The following is a 26,432-nucleotide window of genomic DNA, read 5'->3' on the forward strand; positions in this document are numbered from 1 at the left end:
TTCCTTAAAGCTAATGCCAAGGGGATTTTTTGTATTTTGTATTTCTAAGAACAATAAAATGACTTAAATGCCTTTGAAAGTTGAATTTTCTTAAGCTTATATCAGGGGTATTTTTGCATTTTCACTCGGGCTTTTTTTGTTATTAAAGGTTTGTCTAGGAGCAATTTTGTCATTTAATCAATATAAAATATTATTACAAAAATGTTGTTGACGCGCACAATATATGCATCAGTGCTTAGGTGACACTTATGCCTTTCGGGTGGCACATGCAGGGCCCATATAGTAGTCATGCATCGCTTTCTACGACAGCGTTTGAATTATCTTAGCATTTCCTATGTGATGAAGAGGCGCGTGTGACTAATGACTGTTAGATTAGGCTCTAACGATCTTTTTTTATTACTTCTTTTCTTTCTCTCCTCCTCAATTTTAGCACCAGCCCCTTCAAAAATTCAAACCAACCCTTCAATTTCTTATTCCTTCAAATTTTATCCATGTTCTTTTAATTACGTTTTATTTTATTTGGAATAATTGATGAATTTAAAATTCTTTTTCAATTTTATCCCCCTTTAGTTTTTACATCTTTCAAGTTTGATATTTATTCTTTTTATTACTATTTGGTTTATTTTAAATAATTTTTTAAATTGATTTTTTTTACGATTTCATCCTCCATAACTTTTTTACCTATCAACTTTGATCTTCAATCTTTTGATTGCTATTTTTCTCACTTTGACAATTTTTTTAAATTGATTTTTTTCTTGATTTCATCCTTCAACATTAAATTAATTGGAAATTGAGCTTCATGATTGAGTACGGGTCTAGAATTTTATGGGTTGCGAGTTTTATAGAGTAACCTAGGTTTAGGAGGTTCGCCCGGGTTTACTTGTTTTTTTTTAAGCTAATATTTTTTAAGTTTTAAACTTAGGCTTTTTTATGGGTTTTGTGAATTCAATTAAGGAATCAATTGAAGAAAAAAAAAGTTTGAAGGCCTAATTCGAATTAATTCATAAAGATTGAAAGATTATGCACACAATTAAAATTATTAAAGGTTAAATTGGTGCAGTCGGGGATTCAATGGAAATAAATTTAAAGATTGAAGGCTGATTAAAGATCAAATTGAAAATTTTCAAACCTAGTGACCAAAGTGCAAAATACATATAAGCTTATAAATTGAAATTCAAATTAGGTGCCAAATTGAAAAAAAAATAAAAGTTTGATAATTGATAGAGTTCAAGTTTGTATTTGGATTTCCTATAGGATGTTGCTTTAGCTTAATTCTTGCAGTTAGATCGAAGCTCGAACTCATGCATGGTTGTTATATGCCTTTACTTTACCCATTTGAAGCTTGTTTTGGATCAATTGATCTATAACACTTTTGAATGCCTAGGTTAGGGTTAAAGGTTGTTGAGTATAATTCATATACTTTATGGTTTGATTGTTTCTGTTAAGTGCATCATTATACTTTAACTTTCCATTCTTTATCTCTCTATGCTATTTATTTAATCTTATTTAGTATTTACCATGGATTCAATTTCTGGATTGGTATAAATATTCTTAACCAAAATTCAAAAAAAAATCCCCTTAGATTTTCATTACTTTTTTTTCTATTAATGGGTCATGTTTTTAGGCTTTTGTTTTTGAATTGAGAAACTCAACCCATATGGTTGGATTGGGTCCATCAAGTTGAAGGCGTATTTGTTTGGTCCGAAATTTTGCAAAGAGAAAAATGGATTTTTCCATACTTGAGACATGTTTGCCAAACGCGATCTTAAGATAATTTTTAAGCCTCTAACTTTTAGTTAAGGGCGTGTTTGGTAAACATGGCCTATTGACTTTTAAACAATGTTTCTTTTTCTCATTTTTAGTATTTGCCAAACATAGCTCTTGTTTTTTTTTAATTAATTCATTTTTATGCCTTCAAGGGACCTATTTGTAACAAATTTTATGTTTCTCATCTTTTTGCTCCTTTTTATTTAATATTTAAGATTGTGACCTACATGTGAGGTATTTTTTTTGGTATTAAATAAACCATTCTTTTGTCTAAAAAATACAAAAAACAACAAAAATCTTTCTTTCAAAAATATATTTACATATTTTAAATTGCATATGGCCATGTCTTTTAAATTTTTTAAAAAATCATATTTGCATAAAAAAATATATAATAAAAAAAATACATGGCATGATTTAACATTTTTTTTAAAATACTAAAATTCAAGAAAAAAAATATTTTGTATATATTTTTGCATGTATTTTTGGATTTAATAACAAATTTATTAAATTAAGAAGAACTTGGCCTATGTTTCAAAAACATTAAAAAAATCAATATGTTTATTTAATATCTAGAATTATGAACTTATACATAAGACGTATTCCTGATATTAAAAGAAACAAATGCAAAAATATGTTCGCACTCCAGAATGGCTAGGTGTGACTCCTAAAATTAAGGTTTACTCTACTGGGGTGGATCAATTTTTAACCATTAGACATATCAACAATTAAAAGAAACACATCAGTGGCTTAATAATCAGACAAATAAACAATGCAACTTACCTTAAATTGAGTGTACTAGAGGTGATACATTCTCCCTATACACAATCAGTCTGCTTATTCAGATTCTGATATCACTTAGGGTTTCTAGTGACCAAAATATTAGGTGGTGACTCCAAACTTTGTATTTTTTTAACTGATAGAGGATAAAAATTTCCTTTTCTTTTCATCCACACTTGAGGATCTCGATTTGAAATGATGATCATTGTGACGCCACATATATGCGACACTTATAAAAAGTACAAGACTTTCAATGATGAATACTTTTGAGAGCTTTCAAAAGATAAATATATACATGTATTTCTTTTGTTAAAGTTTATAGTTAAATAAATATATTTCTAAGTCTGAGAGTATGATTCAGATCTTTAAGTTTTGTTCATTAATATAAAAACAAAATTATTTATCTTTTTTATTTTAGTTTTCCTTTCACTTGAAAAACATGTTCATTAGTTAGAAAAAAAATGATATTTCAATAAAAAAAAACATCAAGATTACATTTATTTTTAATAAAAAAAAATAAACCATCCTTTATAATAGTCATCTTATTATTTTATATTTGTGATAATTTAATTATAGAATATTAGTTTTATTTTATTTATATTAAAATTATCATGAAAAAGTTATATTAGTAACTGAAAAAAAATCTTTATATTAGATTTATAATAAAAACAATATTTATGACACTAACTAAATACAAAAATATAAAATTATGAATCTTTTAACGGTTAAAAAGTGCTTATATGTATAAAGAAAAGTGTATTGTTCATGTCATTTTTTCATTTGAAAAACAATGAAAGAATTATGAATAAAAAAGTGTGAAGAATCTCTAAATTGTTAAAAAGTGCTATTTTTGTTAGGTTTTTTGGATTGATATTTTTTTATTTGTTAATATTAAATTGGTTGTGAATTGAGATTCATGATTGAGCCTTGGTCTAGAATTTCATAGGGTTGTGAGTGTGTAAGATTAGCATAAGTTTAGGAGACTCACCTGAGTTTGCTTGTTTTTTTTATTTTGTTATTTCCAAAGCACAGGAAAATGACCAGATTACCCTTAAAAGCAAAATTTCTTTGACTAGCGCTCCGAGGTGTTTTTCGTATTTTCATCCTGATTTTTTTGTTATAGTGGATTTGACTGAGATACAATTTAGTATTTTAATAAGTATAAAATAGAATTTAAAAACAAAAAATGGTTGGCGCATGCGGGTAAGAACGTCTGTGCCTTTTGAGTGGCATGTGAGGCATCGTTCGGTGGCTAAATGCCATGACTCCTCCTTTCATACGAGGAGGCACCTCCATCCACATGAGGCGACACCTCCTTCCATAGTTTTTTTTTTACTTTTTTTTTTAATTTCATCATTTGATGTTGTTTATTTTAAAAAAGAGGCTTTATGACTTTATTTAGTTTCTTTTCAATCAAGTTATCTCAATCTCATGACCTTGTCAATAGGTTTGGCCAGTTAACCCAAGTATTTTTTTGGTGTCATTTTTTTATATCTTTTTTTTTTTCGATTTTACCCTTCAAAATTGAGCTCTTTTTAAAATAAAGCTTTGTTATTTTTCTCATTTTACCTTCTATTAGATTATACCATTGCATGATCTACCTCGCGAGATTTAACGAATTTACCCGGGTTTGCAGGTGTTTATTTTTTGTTGGCTGAATTTTTTTTTTATTTCAGCCTTCTACATTTGGATTATTGGGGATTGCCATTATTATTTTTTTTTAATTTGTTTTTTATAAAATTGGCTCAATCTCATTACCCGGGTTGTGAATTTGCATACTAGTTCAAGTTGACTCAAGAAGCTTTATTATTATTATTTTTTTATTTCAATTTTCTCTTAACTTTGGGTTATGTTAAAATTTGGCTTTTTTTTTTTATAAGAAAAAAGCGTTCCCTTTCTTATGGTTATTGATATCACGTTTTCTTTTAAGAATTGATTTATTTATTTGTCACTGCATTTTCTATCATGCAATTGAATTAACGTAGATTTTTCTTTTTTGCGCCCGAGCATTATTTTTTTACTTTATAGAAAAATGGGTCCAGCCCACAGTAAAGTGCGGGCAACATGTCTATATTACTGGGTTAAAATATAAGATAGATGGTTTAATAATCCAGCCCATAAGAAATAAAATGGATGGGCTAAGCCCATTATTGCATTTAAACAAAAGTTCCGAACTCTCTCAAAGAAGACCGTATTAATATAATCCTCTTAATTCACATCTCTCCTTAGCTCGAGAAAAAATCACCTCTCTAAAATAATCAGCGGCGATGGCCACAAGCGTAGTACCGGCTGGGCGGAGCGCTAGGAGGGCTGCGGCGGAGGATGAAAAGTTAGTGTTTGAAACGACGGAGGGAATAGAACCTGTTGCAAGTTTCGATGAGATGGGATTGAAAGAAGATGTACTGAGAGGAATTTATAATTATGGATTTGAAAAGCCGTCAGCGATACAACAAAGAGCTTTAATGCCAATAATTAAAGGGCGTGATGTTATAGCACAAGCTCAATCTGGTACTGGAAAGACCTCTATGATTGCCCTTACTGCTTGTCAGCTTGTTGATACTGCTAACAGAGAGTAGGTTTTTGCACTTCTCTTTTTTTTAAAATAAATGCTTTGATTTTTTGAGATTTTGTGATATGGTTTTTGTTAATTTGTGTAATTATGTTTGAATTTGAGTTTTGTTAGATGAACCCTAATTGTAAAAATCCTTATGTTGTTTTTTTTTTTTTAATGTCTAATGGGATTACAAATTTTGTTTTATTAGAGGAACCCTAAATTGAAAAGACATAACTTTGGATAGCTAAGGTGGTTTCTTTACCGAATGTTGAAATCCCTAGTTTTTTTGTCTTTTTTTTATGTGAGTTCTGTTAGTGTTGTGTAATAAAATCAGATATCGTCCTTATTGTTGCAACCCCAAAGTTTTTTTAACGTGGTTATGTTAGTGTACGTTGATTAAGTTAGAGATTTTGATTCGTTACACAAACCCTAATTTTTATGCGGTAGAATTTGAATAACTTTAAAGGACATAATTATAGATACCTAAAATTGTTTTTCCTTTTCCTAATTGTAGAAATAAATGGAGTTTTTTCGAATATGGGTTTTATCAGTGGTTATGTTTGACGAGTTGTTTTTAGTGTTAATGTCATAGGTGTTAATAGATAAGGTTGTTGTTTGTTGTAATTTAAGTTTTTGCTTTGGTGTTATTGCTGTTTTTGAATGGACCCTAATTTTGAAAAACCCAAGATCGTTCCTTTCTTTTGTTCCACTTTTTGTTATTGTCATGCAAGCTAAAGTTTTTCAATGTTCTTAAAGCTATGATTTGGATAGCTAAGGTTTACAATTAAGTTGGTTGTTTTTGGTATTCTAATGATATTTATGCTAAAATCCTAATGTTGACAAAAAGAAAACATTAGTCTTATTGTAGTTGTTGTAAGTAATTAAGGGAATACTGGTTCTTGAAATTTGGGCTGGTTTAATCTGGGTTGACATTACAGTTGATGTCTCTGCCATGCTTATATTGGCTTGATTTTACAGGGTCCAGGCACTGATATTGTCACCTACAAGGGAACTGGCAGAGCAGACAGAGAAAGTGATAACGGCAATTGGTGAAAACATTAATATACAAGTACATGCATGCATTGGAGGCAAAAGCGTGGGCGAGGATATTCGAAAACTAGAATATGGAGTTCATGTAGTCTCTGGAACTCCAGGCAGAGTCTGTGACATGATCAAGAGAAGGTCATTACGTACTAGAGCCATCAGAGTACTAGTTCTTGTGAGTAAATCTCAATTTGCCTTGCATTTGTTTGGGCAGTCCTTAAAGGTGTAAGTATGGTAATGAATGCCTTGAGGAATTGTTGCTGAATTTTGTTCTATTATTTGTCTGCAGGATGAATCTGATGAGATGTTGAGCAGAGGGTTCAAGGATCAAATTTATGATGTTTACAGATATCTTCCACCCGAGCTTCAGGTCTATGCTCTCTCCATATTTTTTTAAGTATTGATCTCTGTGTTATTATGTCAGCTAACTTATTGGTCCCATCAATTGTATTCCATCAAGGTATTTTGTTTTGTTTCCCTTTCTCTGCCTCTCTAACTTATCATAGAAAATGAGGAAAACAATATTAAGCTAGTTTAGTGGTCATTAGCCTTTCCTCATTCAACTTAGCTTACATCTTTCTCTTTAGTGGTTTGTATGTAAACATTAAATATTGTATGTCTATATGGGATGGAGCATATCGTGAAAATGTGTAGTTCCTAGTTTTTGCAAGCAGCTTCTGTCTTGCTGGTGTCAGTGTAATCTTGTGATTTGATGTGATGTGTAGTTGTGTGTTCTCGTACAATAGGCAAGCTTATAGCTATTGGTTATGTTCCCTTTTCTAATTTATGAATATATTGTAGGTTGTCCTGATTTCTGCCACTCTTCCTAATGAAATTCTGGAGATTACAAGCAAGTTCATGACAGATCCTGTAAAGATTCTTGTGAAACGTGATGAGTTGACTTTGGAGGTGAGCATTATTCTAGCTGTATATAAACTTCCTATGGGTGCAAAGCTGGTATGTAATGAGAACTGCTCCTTTTTGTTGTGTTTCTATGGTGATAGGGCATCAAGCAATTTTTTGTTGCTGTGGAAAAAGAAGAATGGAAATTTGAGACTCTGACTGACCTTTATGATACTCTTACCATCACTCAAGCTGTTATTTTCTGCAATACAAAGCGGAAGGTAAAGCTGTTACTCGCATAATTTCCTTTTTGATAGCAGTATCTTATGAAGAATTTAACATTCTATACCAGCGTTAACACTAGAGCAATTGTACTGTCATTTGATCATGATATATGGACTGTTCTATTATATAGCTGGTGATATGCATGTTGTCTGCACAGAACTTGTTAAGACCTGACCAGTTTAAGATACATAAGATGCAAACGTATTTACAGAAACCATAATTTTGATATTGAAGCTAATCAGCACTTCTCTTGGAGTAGGATGATAAAGGATGTTTGTAGTTCCAATACCCGTTCTCTTCTCTATGTATGGAAACTGGGATTTTGATGCGTGACTGTGTATTAATGCACAGAAATTGAGAGATAGATTTTCAAGCTATTTAAATAAGTGATAAAGGAAAAGTAATTTTAGTTTTGCAACAGATCTGCACCAAACTTGTTTGGACCTAACCAGTTGTTTAAGATATGTGAGATGCAAACTTATTTACAGAAACCATAATTTTGATATTGAAGTTAATCAGCACATTCTCTTGGAGTAGGATGATAAAGGATGTTCTTTGTAGTTCCAATACCCGTTCTCCGAAAATGGGATTTTGATGTGTGACTGTGTATTAATGCACAGAAATTGAGAGATAGGTTTTCAAGCTATTTAAATAAGTGATAAAGGAAGAGTGATTTTAGTTTTGCAACAGATGTTTACTCTATTATGGGTTAGATGTGCCCTCCTGAAAAAAAAATTGTGCCTGCTTTTGGAAGATGTTTTCTTGTTGAAAAGTAGTCCTAAGAGTTCTCTTCCTTTTGGACAGGTTGATTGGTTAACCGCCAAGATGGTTGAATTTAACTTTACTGTCTCAGCAATGCATGGTGACATGCCTCAGAGGGAGAGAGATGCAATTATGTCTAATTTCCGTCTGGGTGAAACTCGTGTACTGATCACAACTGATGTTTGGGCTCGGGGGCTTGATGTTCAACAAGTAAGTTCCCATCTTCCTCTTCCCTTATAATGTCTTCATTGGATGCAGTGTTTTCACATGCATGATGATGCTTTCCTTTCTTGATATGAAAAAAATATATATATTTGATGTTGAGATAGGTTTATCTGTTTTAATCATATTATATTGAGGTTGATGATCTAACCTGGCCTTGGAACGACCCAATTTGCTGTTTCATTAGCTCTGTTGTTTCTGTGCCACGAGTAAAATGTGTTTTCAGACTTGCATTGACCACTCAAATGATGATATTCATTTTAATATCATCGTTATGCTGTGTAAAAATAGATTATTCTTGACCAAATCTCTTGTTATCTAGCTAATGCAACATCAGTGAGCTTTCATTTTCATGATCTGATTATATTGGGTGTTCCCTTTTTTCCTCCTGTTCTTTTTGGCCAGACATGCGTTCTTTTATAGATTGTTTTGTTTAAGAGCATAGCTCTGCAGTTTGGTCTCATCTTCTTCATGCTGCTGTCATTTTTCTCTTCAGGTTTCTTTGGTGATCAACTATGACCTTCCAAACAATCGAGAGCTTTACATTCATCGAATTGGTCGTTCTGGTCGTTTTGGACGTAAGGTATATACTTGGTTTGGAGTACTTCTACTAATGAGAATCGACACCTGTATAACTTGAACTGACCACTCTTTAAAAAATGGCTTCACTGAGTTGATGTCTTTTTAGATCTACGGCTACACAATTTGATTTTCATTGGAAAAGATTGTGTTTTGGATACTCATCTGTGCTGTCTTGTTACCTTTTTGATCACTATCCTTTGCTAGCTGACTGTTTAATATTATTGTGATGGTTTGCAGGGTGTTGCCATTAATTTTGTCAAAAGTGATGATATCAGGATCTTAAGAGATATTGAGCAGTATTACAGCACCCAGATTGATGAAATGCCGATGAATATTGGTGATCTGATATAAGACATGCTGTGGTGGTTATTACTTGCTGCGGACAATGTTCGTGAATTGTGGCTGGCATCTGTGTGCGCTGCTGCACTGTACACTTTTTTGGCGTTTAAGATGCGGGTAAGTCTGACAAGAAAAATGCTAGAGTAGCTTTAACTCCTATGATAAGATTGTGATTAAGATGCTCTCTTATCGAATTTATACACTTGTAAGTTACAGACATGCATTTTTTTGGTTGCTTGGGTACTTTTCCCCAATATCCTTCAACCAGCACTCCCATTGTTTAGCGACAATGGGACAAGGATCAATCTGAAATTGAGTTATCATCTAAATGTTTATTATTTATTTTGTTCTTGTCCTTGTTTACCCCAGCGAAAAATGGACAATCTTGATATAAACGTTGCTCTTAATATGACATGGGAGTTGAAGCTTTGCACGATAGGAGTTGTGAGTTCTATGATAATTTTTAACGAACTAAGACCCCACGTTGAGCTCCTTCAATTAGCAAAAAATTCATAAAAATAATGAACTTTGCTCGCTTGATCATAAATTTTTCAAGTATCATAATTACCAAAAAACACTAAAAGATCTGGTTTTGCTGATGTGCTTCACTGTCCATGTCTTCCCCCATCTTCTTTTTCACTTTGATTTTTTCTGTCTTTCTAATGTTATTTATCAAGTCTTAAAAAAAACATGCAGGTATGTGATTAGCTTGGTTTTGAGAGGTATAATTAAATAAAAAATAATTTTTAAAAAGATAAAATTCACGACTTGAATTGTTGAATTGTATATGTGGCGGGTTGATTTAGATTGATCTAGAATTAGTTTTTATAATTGGTTTTTATTTATTTTCTATAGAATTGCTGAGGTCTCAAATAAACATTCTGATATGAGATTTGTATTTAATTTCATAAGTGTATTTTTTATTATATATTTAAGCAGAAAATAGTTTAAAAAAACAAGGTTATTAAATCTAGAAAAGTTCATAAGCTGCATCATGATTTTTATCGGTGCAATCTAATATGTTGTAGTATTAATGTTTTTTTTAAAAAAAAAAATATAACTTAAAGATTTTTTTTAAAGCCAAATTATATTTTTAATGACTAAGATAAATCTAATATTATTTATTTTGAAACATTAACTAGGTAAATAATCGAATCAGGAGCTTTAAGATTTATTCACTAGACTAGACTTAATTACAATTCCAAATAATTTCCTAAGGCTTGGAAAATATTTCTCCTTTTAAAAAAGTTCTTGGTGAACCATAGCAAAGCAACACTCTATTTGGTCCATGTTTTTACACTTAATTTGTAGCTTCTGTTTAAAGATAATATATAGTGGTAATATCCACCTTACATTCATAAATGACGCATCCTTCATATTAAAACTGATTCCTGATCTTTAGAGTTTTCTCATTCGGTTGCTATAATCTTTTAATTTTAGTTATTTTTAAACTACGACTTTAAAGAAAGACAGGTTAAAAAAGGTAACACGAAGGATATTATATATCCTTATTAATCCATACAACAAGAGCTTACACAAAATGTTGTATGACTATTGACTTGCAAGAAGTCCAAGAGAACTCAAAGAAACAGCAGAGTTAAAAAATCAGTGATTTCCTACTAGTTTCTATGCTACTTGGTACTTATTTGATTTGATGTATTATAAAATTTAATACACAAATTATTTTAAAAAAATAGATAATTGAAGAAGGGACAATTTTCTAGGAGTAATATGATCCTCCATTTGTATTGAATGATGAATTGGCTAAAAAATGTGTTTTTATTTTTTTGTTTGACAATTAGGGTATCCTTAAATCAAATTACTTGGGACTAAATCCCTCCCTGAATATTATTATTGATGTGTGTTTGAGAGTGTGGTCATGGTTGTTTTTTAAAGTGTTTTTTACTCGGAAATGTATCAAAATAATATATTTTTTTTATTTTTTAAAAATCATTTTTAACATTAGCGCATTAAAATGATCTAAAAACACCAAAAAAATATTAATTTAATGAAAAGAAAAAAATAAAAAATAAATTTTTTTTAAAAAATACTTTTCTTAGGGAGCAAGAACATAGATTTTCTTAAAAAATATTATTATCACTGCCATGTTACAATGCATTTAAGTAAGGATGTAAATGGGTATTTATAGGTCGGTTTTACTATATTTATATTCTATTTATTCATCACCTAACCGGTAAAAAATTTAAATATTTATATCTTATTCATCTAACTTTAGATATTATATAAGTATTCATTATCTGAATGTTGTTTATTATTCAATATAAAATAAAATATATATACATATTAGAATAATATATATATATATATATATATATATATATATATATATATATATATATATAAAATATCATGGGTAACTATTGCAACCCATGATGGATTGTGTCTTTCTTCTATATTTTATTTCCATCGTTTTTTAATATTTTTTTTCATCTTATATTATCTTACATATTCATGATTATAAACATCATTACAAGGTTTACCGAGTTTTAATTTTACAAAACCAAACTATAGTTGTTAAATGAAAAGTAAAATGACTTGATAAAAAAATATGCAAATTAAAGAAAAAGGATCCAATATTAAAAAAAAAAAAAAGATGTGAGTGAAGATAAAAGTTTGATGTGATTTAGTGTTCATAATCCAAATATCATTCCATAATTTATCGAGTATGAATTTTAAAAAATCAAACTACAATTATTAAATAAAACCTAAAAATACTATATATATAAAAAAAGATGTGAATAGCTAATACATGAACAATGTTTCCACCTCAAATCCTTTGAACATATACATTCCATTCTCATCATCTTAAATTATTAGTGGTGCAGATGGTGGAGCTATTAGCGTTCCCTACTCATGGAGGAAGAGGCAAAGCCTTGAATTGTTCTTAGGCAGTTAACATTTACTACTATTTGTTGTGTTAGTTGTTGGAGATCTATATTTACAGTAAGGTCTATCACTTTCTTGTGTCCTGTGAATTTTTAGGTTCCCAACCATAGAAATAAATAAATAAATAAATAAATAAAGGGAAATTCATAAACCTCTAAATGATACTATGACATGATGAAATTTATAATTTTGCTATTAAATATTTATCTTCAAGGAGTCTATCTCTTAAGAGATTTACAACTCCTTAAATTGACTCAAAATCCAACCAAAACAAACTTAAATATCTAAAAATAAAAGTTCAAAATAAACTAGAAAAAACAAAATTATTAAATATATTACTTAATTTTCTAAATTAAAAAAAAAAAATTCCCTGAGAACTTCAACCTCCTGCATCACCCACCCAGGACCCAGTAAAAATCCCAAATGTTAAAAACTAGATCGCAAAAGCAAGTTGGGGGTGGGGGGCACGAGACAATTACGTGAGAGAGGCCACCATATAAAAAGCAGCTGTTATAGCCACTTTGAGCAGTCAAATTATTCCACGGAAGAAATCCTGTCTCCAAATTAAAAGCCAGTAATAAATGATAAATGAAAAATCCATTATAAGAAGAAAAAAAAAAAAAAAAAAGGTCATAAAATTATAAACAGTTAGCACTACAAACATTGGAGTTTAAATTAGAATATTTAAGAACAAATTGGGGGGGGAGAAATCGACCTGGTAGCTCGCTAATGCAAAAAGACAGCCACCCTTTGGAACTCTCGAGTTTCTGAGACCTCCTGGATAAGTAGAACACCCTCCTAAAACTTGTTGCATCCACATGATTGCAAGCATACACACACAAGCAAACCATATTTTTAATGGGGAAAAAATCTAACAAATAAAATTTCCTAAAAAACCATGTACATTTTGAAAAGAAACTGTGAGACACGAATTTACAGAACAGTGTTTATATGAAGTGCTTTAAGTAGCGAAGTAGCCATTTGTTTCACTAACACTTGGCCTCCGGAGCTTTGCCCGTCCCTACGTTCCTCGATCAAGTTCAGAAGTTTTTGGGGCAAGTCATTCTCCACGATCAATTGCTTTGGACGTGGGTGGTGCTCATACACAGCCTGCACATCAAATTTCATTGAGCAATTCATGATATGATCAAACCAAACACCTACTTTCAAATGCAGCTTCCAGCATGGAAAAAAATAACTGAAACGAGATTGATGAGAAAAGGGCAAGCACTAGGGTCTTCTCTCCACCAAATATGCTACAATGTGATGTTTTAGACTCATGGTGATAAAAAAGAACACGTGCTTGGCTACTTAATTACTGATAATATAAAAAAGAACAAGCTGGTGGTTTTTTGACATGATAAGACACCATGCTAAGCAGACTTGCATTGCTGGTTGTTTTAGCTGTGGAGGAGAAACTACTAAACAAGGCTTACATTGATTGTTAAGAAGAGATCCCTAAAAGATTGATCATTGGAGCAAGGAGATATCAATCAGCATATGAATTGCATACATCGAAAAAAATAATGGAACAAAAATACTGGATAGAAAAAAATATACACTAAAAACTATTTCTAAAGCAGACCTAATTGAGATAAACAAGGTTTCTACCAGCACTAGCACGAGAAGAGCGATAACATCAGCAGAATCAACAATGCAAGCAACATTGATCTATATGTTGTATGTTATTCCTCAGTGCAGTGGTAAAAGTCAAGCTAAATTTCACCTTTATTAGTTTGAGCAGATTAAGACGAGCTATGGCATCTTGATGATCCAGTCTTGCAATGAGCAGAGGTGTCAAGCCATTAACAGCTAAAGTTGTATTTATCCGGGATGATTTCCTGCATTCAACAAGTACGAATGAAATGCTGATAAAATACTGATAATTTAAGCAGTTTGGATCCCAGAGGATCTGCACAGTTTACTAGTTTTTCATTCATAGTTCATTTTTTCACAATTCAATTGACCAATGGATTGCCATTCGTGAGTTAAACTTAACAATTGGTAATGAATAAATGAATAGAAAGACGAGAAAAGTTCATACGTGATAATTTTCAAGAATGGCTCCAATATATGCACAAATTGTTGTTCGGGGCAGCATTGGAAAAACTTCACTAATTTCTGAACTGCATCCTTTTTTAGCAATGCCTGTTCCACTTTGTGGTTGTCATTGTCATGAGCCAAGCAAACAGCAATTGAATCTAGTGCTGTCACTGACCAAACCACATCATCAAGTAGGCTCAAGTATGCATCCAATCCACCATGGGCCCTTAATTGTTCTCTTGAATTACGTGATGCATGAGCCATGTCACACAGTAGAGGTAATGCATGCGATTTCAAAGGAGAATCAGACATAATAAAATTCATTAAGTGTGGAATGATTCCATTTTCAGCAGCTTGTTCCTGTCTCCTCTTATTTATCTTGCAGAGGTTAAAAAGTGCATTGAGGACCTTCAAACAATAAAATTCAGCAAACGTTATGAGAACTGGAATGCTTGCAATAATTAAATCCACTAATAAAAAACTTGGGCAACATAAACAAACCAAACCAATTTAGCCATGAAACTTCGATAACATGTGATGAAGATGACCTACGCAGCTTTTGATAGAAATTGAAGTTCACATTTCATACATAAGCACCCACACAGTTCCCATATTTAAGAGATAGGCAAGAACTTGATATGCGATAATTTTGGTAACCATAGAATGAAAGCTTTCATTGCAGTGCAACTGCCATGTCCTCTCTTCCTAGACTAAGAGAAGAACTTCCAACATGAGGCTTTTAGCATGCGTAGAATGAAAGGTTGTGTTGAGGTGTAACTGGTATGTCGTTTTTTCCACTACAAGACCAAATGTCTAGTTGACTATACCCAGGCACCCGGGCAAATGAATGGTAACGTAAGGAACAGGGATTAGAAATTGCAGAAGGGATGATCCAAGAACCTAGAGTGTACAGTATACAAGGAGAACACTGTACTTCTATAATGTCAACAAGTGCAGTATTAAAATACAAGCACAAACAAATCTAAAACAGAACAGCAGCTAATGAAAGGTCCGTGGAGTAAATTAGAAATTCCATGTGCCTTGGGGACCAACAATTTATTATATGACAGAAAGACACTCATATTCATATTTTTTATAAATGCAAATTCAAAGACAGTAAAAAGGCAGCTTGTAGCATAATCACAAACTACTAAAATTATAGGAAGTAACTTGGGAAGGCAAACCTCACTATGAATTTGATCTACAAGAGGTCCATCTTTGAGTTCAAGATTTGGAATCAAGTACTTAATTGCATCTGCTCGCTGAAGATTCTCTAAGCAGTTTGGGTCAGTTGACAGATTATCGATACACTTAAGTATCTGTGAATCAATAAAGAGCAGCAAGGTGAGATAGCATATAAAAAAAAATACTCAAACAAGTTTAAGCACAAAGCTGTAGAACACTCTCTTTTGTACCTTTAAAAGAATAGGGAGCTCAATTCTATTGAACATCTGAAAAAGACGGCTAAGCAAGCTTTGGCTACACATGTAGGATTTTACAGTTGTGTCAGCTTGAGAAAACTCGAGCAGAAGGTCCGCCACTTTCTCCAGGTATTCCCTCGCAACCTCTGCTGATACCATCTGGGAAAGTAACCCAGATGATGTTGCACTCCCAGGTCTAGCATTTAGAACACCCGAACCAGACAATACACCAGATGCTGTTTGAGATACAATACCAGATGTGGAAGCAGCTCCTTCATTAGGTGCAACTGGTCCAACCTTCTTACTCACTGTTTTATGTGAAATTCTAGGCATGGAGTCTAGATTTCCATTTTCTCTTCCACGCCCAGAAACCTCTGCAACCATAAAAACAAGAGAAGTTCCCAAAATATAAGTGTTCCTCATTGGAAATTCATATTGAGGGCAAACAGCAGCTCCATAATAAACATTGCAAGAAATACTAATTCTTCTGCAAACAAGATGGAAGAAATTATCACAAAATTCCTAAAATAAGACTTCAAAACTTGTTGTGGTGTTGCTAACAACAGACCATGCAGGAAAAGAGCCGTATCCCACTAAAAGTTCAAATAACATGAAGTCAATTGGAAATCATGTTGACCAATTCAAATGAAGGAGAAAACGAGAGAGGGAGACAAACACAACCAATTACCTGCAAACTCTGCCATCAGAAAATCCAATTCACCATTTGTTTTCTTCTCAGATCCATGTAATAAAGGCAGTATACTTTCATGTCTCTCCAACCCTGAGAGGTGACGTGCATACTCCAACTGACCAGAGAAATGCTTAGAAGGGGGTTCCTTCTCCAGCAAGCTTAGAAGAGGACGAACTTGCTCTGGCTGAGCAGATACCACAGAAGTAAGACCGTTTGATGCACTTTCTATCAACTTTGGAGGCCTATCAGTAGATGTCCTTTGCGTGGAACCAGTGACTCGCTGCTGCCTAAGTTCAGTTTCTGGGCGTGATGGATCACTTTTCCACCGATCCAAGTTATCCCGCTCTTTAGAAGCAATTCCTGGAGGTTCTTTGATACCCATATTTGCAGCTTTTCCTAAAGCTGCTGGATCTGGCAACTTGGAAGCAACTGTAGCTTCGATTGCTTCATTACTAGATTGAGGCCCATCAGTGTCTGTCCCAAGATATCTGGCATCTGGTTGAATGGCATCCAGCCTTTGGGAATGTGAAGTTGAAGCACGTGATGGTTCTTGTGTCACAGAAGGCAAGGGATGATCGATCATTCCATGCCTAAATTTAAGGATATCAGGCTGATCAGATGCAGAAAGTGGTGGCTCGCTCTGAATGAAAATAGGATGATTGAAATCCAAGGGACCAGATCGTGGTCGTTGAGCTAAACCATCTAGTGGGAATCCAGTTCCCATGGATATTGAAGCTAGCCTAGTTGCCTCATTCAAGCTATAAAGAGTGTTGATAAGTCTGAACAGTATTCCATTTTTCGCAGCTATGCGACAGAAATCATTTCTTGGGGTTGATCTCTGAAGCTTAAAGACCTGCCACATGCCATCAATAGCTAGGTGAACCATGTCCCTGGATGCAAAGAGCTGAATCAGTGTATTTATAAGATAATGGAAAGGGTACACAGAGGAAATCATGTGTGGCTAACAAGCATGCTCTAAACATTGCCATGACAAAACCATGAGCATTTGGAAATTTGTGCAGTCTGTTGTAGAGCTTTTGTACAGGGTCATCCTGTCTACTTTAAACAGAGACCATACTTGATTTCAAAGTTGCTACATGATTTAGAATGTGATATTGAGCAGCAACAAACAAGCTTTCCTAGGGAAAATGCTTTTTAGAGAACAGTGACGTTTCTATTCCAAGATAAGGTTTGAGACGACCGGGGAGCATGAACAAAGGTGGCTGATAAATAAATCCTAATGAAATTCACCAGCTTCACACTCATGCATTGTGACATAAAATTCATACTATACAACCAAACCGCCTGTCTTTCTGCATGAAAAAAGGCACCATTTCAAACTTCCAAGCATACTTGTTTTTTTGTCAGCTTTAAAGGAAAAAAATACCGGACCTTGCAAACACATACCAGAAAAGAAATTACAAACCTGTACTTAGCATGATCAGCCTCTAGAAAACCCACCAGGATAGGTATTCCACGGCAAGCAATGAACATTTGCAATGTCAACGAGCTACACCAGAAAGCCAACAGTGTTAGTCCTAATCCTATCTGTTTAGCAAATCAAAGCAAGGGAATTATAAAAGGAGAAACTCTCCACCTTGACTGGCATAGCTGCTGCAAGAAATAAGCTGCCTCCATGCGAACCTCACGGGGGCGATCAGGTCCAGCAAAACCCATGACCACAGGGATCTGGCACATAACATTCGCCATAAATATATCAGGATGGAAATAATGTTCTAGCCCAAGTATTTCAGGAAGAAGGATTAGTGATAAGAGATACATGCAGAAATGTAAGAACAAAGCGCAAGCCCCAGTTAAGGATGGAATGAGCCAATCCTTTTATAAAAAATACAGAATGCTTGATTGTAGTAACTCAAAACTCGAGCAAATTACTTCCAACAAGGGAACACAAACCTTGGAGAATCACTTACCAGGCCAACAAGACATGCATTTTCCTGGAAATCGGTATTATCTTTCACAATCTGATTTATAAGTTGGAGGACAGAACATATAACCTGAAATATCGGGAAGCAATTATCTCCTCATATTAGAAGCTGCAACTCTCATAGCAAGTGGAAACAACAAAATACAATGCATAGCTAGCTGGCATACACGAGTTTTAGGAACTTCAAGTAATTCCATTAGAGGAAGCAATCCATGCTGGGTAATAAAAACAATTTTCTGCTCAGGGCGCTGGTGAAAGATGCTAATAAGTTTCTGGCATGCAGATACAATCACCTCTTCTGATTCCTCAGGTCTTAACGACCCAACTAACCTGCTAAACTCAACAGCCTACAAAGCAAAAACAATAACAATTACAACCAGCCCATGTTATAAAAAAACAAGGATAGTGAAGAATTGATATTCATAGCATTCTTATTTTTAAGAATCCACTATGATTAGACAACAGGAATTGATGAAAAAATTTATCTGAGGACTAATTAGACAAAGATTCAAGAGTTTCCAACCCACAACAGCATGAGATGTCATTTCACTTCACATTGTCACTAAATCATCAAAATAGTCAATCCACTGCATGTAAAGAGGAACTTTAAAGATTGGAGCCAGTATATTAATCATCAGATTACAAGTTTGTATAACAGGTTGCTTTCCTCCTCCATTGGAAACTAAAATACTATCAGATTCTCGAATTATCAAGAAAGGAACAGAAAGCATAAAGGACTATCATTTTTAAGGTTATTACGTAACATGAAGAGCTACAATAGATTAGTGCAGCTTCATATTTCAAAATACCTGTCTTTAGCAGGCATCACTCAATCCAAACAATAAAAAGAGGTTGCTAATGAGCTTATGTCTTTTGTTCATCAATTTAAATACTTCAAAAAAGTCTGGATTGCAATGCTACTGTAGTCTAAATCAAGTGATTGATTGAGGTGCTCAAAATTTGATTGACTACCTGGAGAGGAAAGAGATTTTCTGGAGGCAATTTTTCATCAAAAACCTGCCAAGAAAAGCATATGTTGTCAGGAATTATTAAACTAATTATCTAAATAATGAACAAAATTGAGCAGTTAAAACATACCAAACCATCAATATCAATCACACCATCCTTCAGAACACCCATCATTAGGCTAAACAAATCACCACCACCGTTTGTCTTCCCCATTTCATTCTCCATTTGTTTTTGAGCAATTGTAGCTCTCAACCTTGTAGCCAGATCATTTTTCCCTGCATCAGCCACAACAGCATTCCCTTGGTTCATATGTGATGTTGAGGCAGATGTTGAGGCTTCAGCTGCCCGATCCTCTGGATTTTTATTGAGGGGATGAAATAAATCATCCAGTGAAGCATCTCTTGGAGTGTCACTAAATTTACTGAGCTCATTTCCTCCCAAGTTCATTGATGTCTTCACAGCCTTCAAAGTCCCAGTTATACAAAAGCATAAGATAATACAATTATTGTATCCAAGCAGGGAAAGAAGAAAGAAAGTGAGATGGGTGAGGAGGAGAGCAAGTTGTAGGAAATGTCAATGTTCAAGCTCCCTTGGAAACCTGAACTTGAACTCAGGACAAGACCCCATATTTTACGACCAGAAAGAAAACAAATGGGACATTAGAAAACCATATGCTCTAATATATCTGAATACATCTAAAGCGTTGCATGGCACATATGATAACTATAACATATGCATTCCAACATGGCAGCACAGGAAAGTAATAAAAGTAGAGTGTACCCACACTAAGAAGAAGATGAAGAATAGACAAGCTATTCACGTAAGGTATACACAATATTCGAAGAGGAATAATCAGACATTTACTGTTTTAGGAAATTAAGAATACATAACTACAGTGACATTACAAAGAGCCTGTTTGATATTGTGTTTTAGGTGCTTTTGAGTTAAGAAGGCAGCAAATTGATGTTTTATATATATATATATATATATACGAGGATGTCAAAACCTTCGAAAAGCACCTAAAAAGACATTAATTTGGTGCTTTTTCAGCCAAAAAGCACTTTCAACTGAATTACTAAACACACAAAAAACTTGATTAGGTAGAAGCAAATGTAACATAACCCGCAACAGAAGATTTGTAACTAGAAGGAAGGGCCAGGAGGCATAGAAGAACCTAATATCATGGAAATCCAAAAGGTAAAGATCACTAAAAGGTAGAAATCTAAAATCTAATCAACCATATTTTTTTTAACTAAGCGGCGATATCAGGAATGGGCAATCAAGAAATCTGTTTCGGCCATGTCCTTAAGCCATGAGTTGCAATTAGTTCACAGTTCCTCTCCATCACTGCAGGCATAGATGAGTTTGCTCCACCAAAAATCCTCAACTTAGTTTTACTTCAAGCAACAAAAGCAGAACCAGCTGAAATCCTCAAAAGTGCATAACAATATAGAACTGCTCAAGGAACCTACATCCCTAGATCTAGGCATATTGAGTATATTTAGTTAACATGCTGTCCAAGCTTCATGCTCTTTAAAAATTTTATATTCATGTTCTATTTCTCCTTTTCTTCACAAAAAGAAATGGTTTACTTAAAAAAGATTGGACTCTGAACACAAAATGCACCAAGCAAAATATAGAAGACTGAGATTATATTAGAAGACCAAATGAAACCCTGCATGATAGGAACCAACAAAGCATCTATCTCTTTCTCTATTTTGTGTGTCATTTTAATCATGTCAAGAATTGTCTATTCACTATGAATCGACACAGTGTGCACAATAAACAGTCTTAGCCTTTGAAGAGAGAGGGACGCAGGGAGGGAGGGGGGGGGGCGAGCATCAATGAACAAATGAGCACAACATCATAGCCAAGAAAGCAACAGATATTAATTACCTTTTGAAGCCCATTATCTTGACTTCTTGTTGCAAAACCAAATGATCCATTCTCAACATGAGTAGAATTTGTTTTTCCCCCATCCCTTCTATCTATGTTTTTCCCTCTTGCATCAGGAGATTCCATGTCACAATTACTCAGAGCCTGATCCTGGTCATGCATATGTGCTGACCCATGAAGCGGAGCACAAGCAGCAGCTACTTTATTCATAGATAGTCTGCCAGAACTAGTTTTGAGAGATGAATTTTCATGAATAGCTAGGGTCGGGACTTGATCTGAATGGAGATCATTGTCTAATTTATCAGCTCTTTCCTCGACTTCATCATTTGAGGAATTATCCTTACAAGACTTACTGACATCATCAGACACTGTCAATAATTCTTTCCTGGAAACCTGAAAACCAAAAGATTTGAATCAGGATGTAGTGCCAATATATTTTAATTGCTTCTCCATGGAAAAATAAGGTGTGAATCACTTTTCAAGCAAAATTGATTTCTTTCTCCGCTAAGGATATGAAGAAAAGTCCCCAAGTTAACAACTTATCACAATGTTAAAGATCACATGATTCTCACAGCTTCAAAATCAGCAACAGAAGCTTCTGTTTTATCCACAGAACTAATTTGGCCAGTACTCTGATTATCTCCATTTAAAATTACCGCATCGACTGAAACATCTTCCTGTATGCTTCTACAAAAAAGAAAAAGAATCCATGCTTGCAGTAAGATACTACATTGACACTTTGAAAGGAAGTCATCTAATTGCAAACAAAGAAAAACAGTTCAATTTATGGTGACATGACATCTGTTTAAATATTAAAGCATAAAACACTGGATGCCACTTCCAAAAATCACAGCAGAGCAGTTGGATAGAGTTAACTACTGGTTCATCTCCACGCTCAAACTGAATATCTGAGGGCACACATGGTCTCACATGCAAAATCTTAGGCTTGGGGTTTAAGGCTAATCCATATAAACTACCTTGGTTAAGAAAGTGATAAGCAGAACTATAAACAGATGGACAAAAATAAGAAGATCAAATTCAACCTTATTGATCCACTATGACGGAAAGAGTTCAATGCACGCCTAGAATTCAGTATCCAAGGATGAGAAAGTAGTGTTTTTGCATCGGGCCGCTGCGTAGCATCCTGAAATTCACAACCAAATATCTCATTTCCTTAATAAATGAATAAAATCTAAACTGAATGACGCATGCCGACAAATTTTGGGGGTCAGCCAATTGAACATTAATTACAAAGCTGAAAGCTCTATACAATGATAAGGCAAAACTGAATCAGATCTGAAACCAAACTTAGGCAAGCCAGAGTTGATTGGAATAACCACAAAGGGGAAAACAAGACAATGCTATGCTGTCTTACCAGCAATTGTGCTTCTTTCTTGGAATCCCTTTCTAGCAAAACTCAGTATATGATCTATCCTTTCTAGCAAAAGATTAGCCTATAAAAGGGAAGTGGTAATTCCCATCCCTTTCTAATTTTGGTCTAGGTTGTTGGGCCTGACCAAATTGGTGTGGCTGGGATAGTTCTTTCACAACTTTAAAATTGGAAACCAAGCAAGAAATCGTCGATGCATGAAATTAGGCAGTTAGGAATTATGTAACAGAACTGAGAAATTGATCAAGCTAGAGCACTAGACGTGTGCAATGTACCTTCTTGAAGCACTGGCGCAGAAAGTCTGTAATGTCAGGAGATAAGCTATCAGGTATCGGAGGATTATCATCCTGAGAGAGAAAGAGAGTTCTGTCATCACAGCGCAGTCAATCCTCAGACCAGTTCAACAAATTCAATTAGCCCCAAAAAAAATTAAAAAAAGCACTTGTAACATCAAACAAGACTATTGCATTCCAGACAATAAGAATCCCAAGTAAAATCTAAACAAGAAACATGAGATGGCATCAACATGGAGAAGAAAAGATGAAAAATGACAGTGAACCCAAAAGGTTTTAACAGGAAACATTGCTCACTTTAATAAACTGAAAAGACTTTATATATATATAAAGCTGATCAAACCTGAACAATACGAAAGAGAGCTGGCATTGGCTGCAAATCATAGTAAGGTGGTACACATGTAAGAAGTTCAATCACGGTGCAGCCAACACTCCAGATGTCAGAAGCGGCACAAACCCCTGACATTTCAATAACCTGAAAAATAAACAAGTTTCACATGATCAAGGCTTGTAAACACCTCAATAGCTACATCATATGTATTATCCTTTCCAACCATGATTTTGATCATAATGGATTAGAACAAATAGAAAAAACATATAGCAAATGAAAGCAGGTAAGAGATGAATACCTCTGGGGCCATCCAATATGGCGTTCCAACAACTGAATGTGTATTAACATCAGCTTCAGTTAATTTTGTTGCAACACCAAAATCAGCAAGTTTCACAAGGCCCTGGAAGTAAAAATAAGGTCAAGTAACTGCTTTAAAGACACCATTTTAAAAGATATAGGAGGAATACAGAACATAATATGAAGGAAAAAAAAGGCAAATCTTCAAGTAAAAAACATGAGAGGTGAAAAAGTACAGTGACGTCACAGGACATCCATTTACAAACATTATAGTCACATAGGCACCTCGTCTCTCTTCATTATTTTTTAAAAGTAGTCTAAGAATACAAACAAAAACTCTTGTCAAATGGAAAAGGGTTTCGTTGAATTAGCCATAAACAGTCATGTCACTTATATATTTCCCTAAATGGAAAGTGTGCATCATTCCCAAGATTTAACATTATATAGCAATTATACACTGCAACTCTGAATTTACAGAAATGCACTATTTGAGAGAATAAATATGACATCACACAATTTTGGATTGAGCACCCTAGCGTATTTGAAATCAAAGTAATTGTAAGGTGCTCACATCTAAATGAAACGTTACCAAAACACCATAAACAGTGCATTACCTCTTTGGTCGTCAATATGTTTGCACCCTTGATATCTCGATGGATAACACCCTGTTCATGCAAATAAACTAATCCTTCCAGAACCTAAAATCAAAATATTTTATAAGCATTAATTAGAAAAGAAAAAAAAAAACTCAGAAAGCAGCTACTAACTGAAGAGACAATCAAAAACCTGGGCAATGTAAACAGCCACCAAAGACTCTGGAAAAGGCCCGAATTTATTTGGCTTGATAATGTTTGCAAGCGAGCCATTCTCAACATACCTGCATCAACATAAAGAAATTAAACCATATGAATTTGAAGCAGAGTTTACATGGAACCTCATTTATCAGTTAGTCAAAAACATAAGAGCTCACTTACTCAAGGATTATGTGAAGATGAGTCTTTGTCTTCGATGATCCGAGATATTTCACAATGTTTTTATGGTTCAAATTCTGCAATCAAATTAGTATGTTCAAACTAGTATGATCACATACTGAGAATATGCATTCTCTAGAGGGAACTCTCGTCATGACTAACTTTAAAAGCATGAAAGCCCAGGGACCTCCAATGCTAGAATATGAATATGAATATGAATTATTATATAAAGGTCATTAGACAGCTATGGTCCTGCCCAAGAAGTTCCTTTGGGTTTGCCACTTGCGTGAAGGGGACATAAAAGACAATCATGTTCATCCTGCTTTATGCTTGAAACACAGATCCACAATAGAAACTCTAGAAGATGATGAAGGGAGTAAGGTTTTAGTAAAGAAAGCCATGGTCACGGATACCATAATAGTTTCAGTAACTGACAAAGTGGTCCTTATTTAAAAGTCAGCCCAGAACCTTATGCCCAAAATATGCTGTCTTAAATGAATTATGGACTTGACAAAGGAAAAGTTCAAGTGCAGCAAAAAAGAATATTCAATCAAAAAGCAAACATAACAATAAAGAACAAGAGCTACCTTCAGTAAATCTATCTCTTGCTGAAACATCAATCCATTCCACCAAAGAAATTGTACCCAAAAAGAAAGAAGCAACTGTCAGCCAAACTTACAAAGTAGACAGAAAAAATATATCATTGTAAAACCAGATGAAACATTAAAAGTAAATGCTTTATTAACAGACATAAATGCTTAAAAGGAAGTTCCACTTGAGGAATTACAGAAGATATGGAAAAGACAATAACTATAACCACTACAAAACCATTTCTGGCTTTCTATGAGATGTCAATAGTAAATGCTTCAACTACTTAATTCAACTTTGCCAACCCCTAAACAGCTCACAGAAAATGAAGTTGGCTGTTTCCGAAGAAAGTCAGCAATAAACTCTCTAGTCTTTCAGGCCAACTTAAAACAGTAACAAGAAAATTATCTATAACAGTGCCCTTCATCATCTTCAACTAGCTAGCAACATTTAAGATTAAAAGAGTTGCGCGTACACTTGCACACAGATGTATATCTTTAAGAGAAAATTAGAAACAAACCATGATGATATTAAGATCCTCTTGGGCAATATTCTCCAAGGAAACTTGTTTAATTGCAACAAAATCCCCATTCTCCAAATCCAAACCTTTATACACTCGACCATACGCTCCTTTTCCAATCTCATCTCCAAGCATCTACACCAAAAACAAAATACACCATACTCACTTAAAAATCATGCATTCGCGCTAATTCGTTATTGACTAAAGCCAATAGTTAAGAGACAATCAGGAAACAAAATTAAAATTAAATAAAACTAAAGAAAAATAAATAAATTAACAAATTCGAAATTGAAGTCTCATATTTTAATTTAAGTTCAAATTTAATCTCTTAATCAACTAAAATTCAAATCCTAGACTGAAACTCACCAAAACAAACACTAAAAAAAACAAAACCTCGAATCGAGAAATTTCTCTTTTCAACCTCGATTTTCCCAGCAACCAAACAGAACACGGAAAATTAAATCCATAACGTGCATAAAAGTGGCATAAATAGCGAGGATTGTAGGAGAAATGGACTGCTCACATATTTGTTATCGAGAGTCTTCGATTTAAGAAAATGAGACGATGGCGTTTGCCGAGACATCTCTTCTTGTCAAAAATGGAACACGCTTTTGCTTAAGAAAATCCTAGAGACTCTCCATTTCGGGAATTCAGAAACAAAATAACCGTATTCTCCAGCCGGATAACGTTTACGGAAGCCTCAGCTCCGGCGACATACGAGCGAGAGAGAAACTATGGGCGTGTTAGTGAGAGTGTCTGCTTTTTCAATGACGGAATTGACCTTAAGGGCGTGGTTCAAAATAGTTTTTTAAATAAAAAAATACATTAAAATCCAAAATATTCAAAAACAAAAATTTACATTAATATATCAAAATTATTTAAAAAATAAAAAAAATACTAAATTAATATCTTTATCAAATTAAAAATACTTTTAAAAAATATTTAAAAATAAAAATAAAGTGTTAAACACCCTTTTAATAGAGTGAAGTAAGAGG

General features: G+C 33.8%; 2 protein-coding genes across 4 annotated transcripts; one reads left to right on the top strand and one right to left on the bottom strand.

Annotated features, from left to right (window-relative positions):
- Positions 1 to 4,751: 4,751 nt before the first annotated feature.
- On the top strand, positions 4,752 to 9,517 carry LOC7456321 (eukaryotic initiation factor 4A-3). Its single transcript, XM_002310627.4, has 8 exons — positions 4,752 to 5,116; positions 6,077 to 6,317; positions 6,432 to 6,512; positions 6,944 to 7,051; positions 7,147 to 7,266; positions 8,075 to 8,242; positions 8,751 to 8,837; positions 9,074 to 9,517. The coding sequence occupies exons 1-8, from the start codon at positions 4,812 to 4,814 to the stop codon at positions 9,185 to 9,187; spliced, it is 1,224 nt and encodes a 407-aa protein (XP_002310663.1). The 5' UTR covers positions 4,752 to 4,811; the 3' UTR covers positions 9,188 to 9,517.
- Positions 9,518 to 12,254: 2,737 nt separating this feature from the next.
- On the bottom strand, positions 12,255 to 26,216 carry LOC7456318 (MAP3K epsilon protein kinase 1). Of its 3 annotated transcripts, XR_008059687.1 has the most exons (25): positions 25,961 to 26,214; positions 25,438 to 25,572; positions 24,917 to 24,937; positions 24,333 to 24,406; positions 24,145 to 24,235; positions 23,973 to 24,056; positions 23,360 to 23,461; positions 23,074 to 23,205; positions 22,713 to 22,784; positions 22,091 to 22,191; positions 21,620 to 21,734; positions 21,048 to 21,440; positions 19,281 to 19,613; positions 19,155 to 19,199; positions 18,350 to 18,529; positions 18,169 to 18,252; positions 17,835 to 17,926; positions 17,664 to 17,747; positions 16,235 to 17,127; positions 15,541 to 15,920; positions 15,310 to 15,444; positions 14,127 to 14,533; positions 13,809 to 13,923; positions 12,798 to 13,192; positions 12,255 to 12,635 (listed from the first exon to the last, which is right to left on the bottom strand). XR_008059687.1 is itself a non-coding variant. In XM_002310046.4 (24 exons), exons 1-24 carry the CDS (start codon positions 26,018 to 26,020, stop codon positions 13,016 to 13,018), a joined length of 4,305 nt encoding a protein of 1,434 aa, XP_002310082.4. In that variant the 5' UTR covers positions 26,021 to 26,214; the 3' UTR covers positions 12,698 to 13,015. The 3 variants fall into 3 exon arrangements, 2 of the variants coding, with proteins under 2 accessions (XP_002310082.4, XP_024461027.2); XM_002310046.4 differs by lacking the exon at positions 12,255 to 12,635 and having other exon boundaries at positions 12,698 to 13,192; XM_024605259.2 differs by lacking the exons at positions 12,255 to 12,635; positions 12,798 to 13,192; positions 13,809 to 13,923 and having other exon boundaries at positions 14,365 to 14,533; positions 15,315 to 15,444; positions 25,961 to 26,216.
- Positions 26,217 to 26,432: the final 216 nt, after the last annotated feature.

The sequence above is a fragment of the Populus trichocarpa genome, chromosome 7 (assembly GCF_000002775.5).
Source record: "Populus trichocarpa isolate Nisqually-1 chromosome 7, P.trichocarpa_v4.1, whole genome shotgun sequence".
Taxonomy (NCBI): Eukaryota; Viridiplantae; Streptophyta; class Magnoliopsida; order Malpighiales; family Salicaceae; genus Populus; species Populus trichocarpa.

Coding starts and splice junctions, on each gene's coding strand:
- LOC7456321 (XM_002310627.4), top strand. CDS start 4,812: ATGGCCACAAGCGTAGTACCGGCTGGGCGGAGCGCTAGGAGGGCTGCG. Junction 8,243..8,750: donor GGGGGCTTGATGTTCAACAA/GTAAGTTCCCAT, acceptor TTTTCTCTTCAG/GTTTCTTTGGTGATCAACTA. Junction 8,838..9,073: donor CTGGTCGTTTTGGACGTAAG/GTATATACTTGG, acceptor GATGGTTTGCAG/GGTGTTGCCATTAATTTTGT.
- LOC7456318 (XM_002310046.4), bottom strand. CDS start 26,020: ATGTCTCGGCAAACGCCATCGTCTCATTTTCTTAAATCGAAGACTCTC. Junction 15,921..16,234: donor TCTGATGGCAGAGTTTGCAG/GTAATTGGTTGT, acceptor TTATGGTTGCAG/AGGTTTCTGGGCGTGGAAGA. Junction 15,445..15,540: donor AGCTCCCTATTCTTTTAAAG/GTACAAAAGAGA, acceptor ATTGATTCACAG/ATACTTAAGTGTATCGATAA.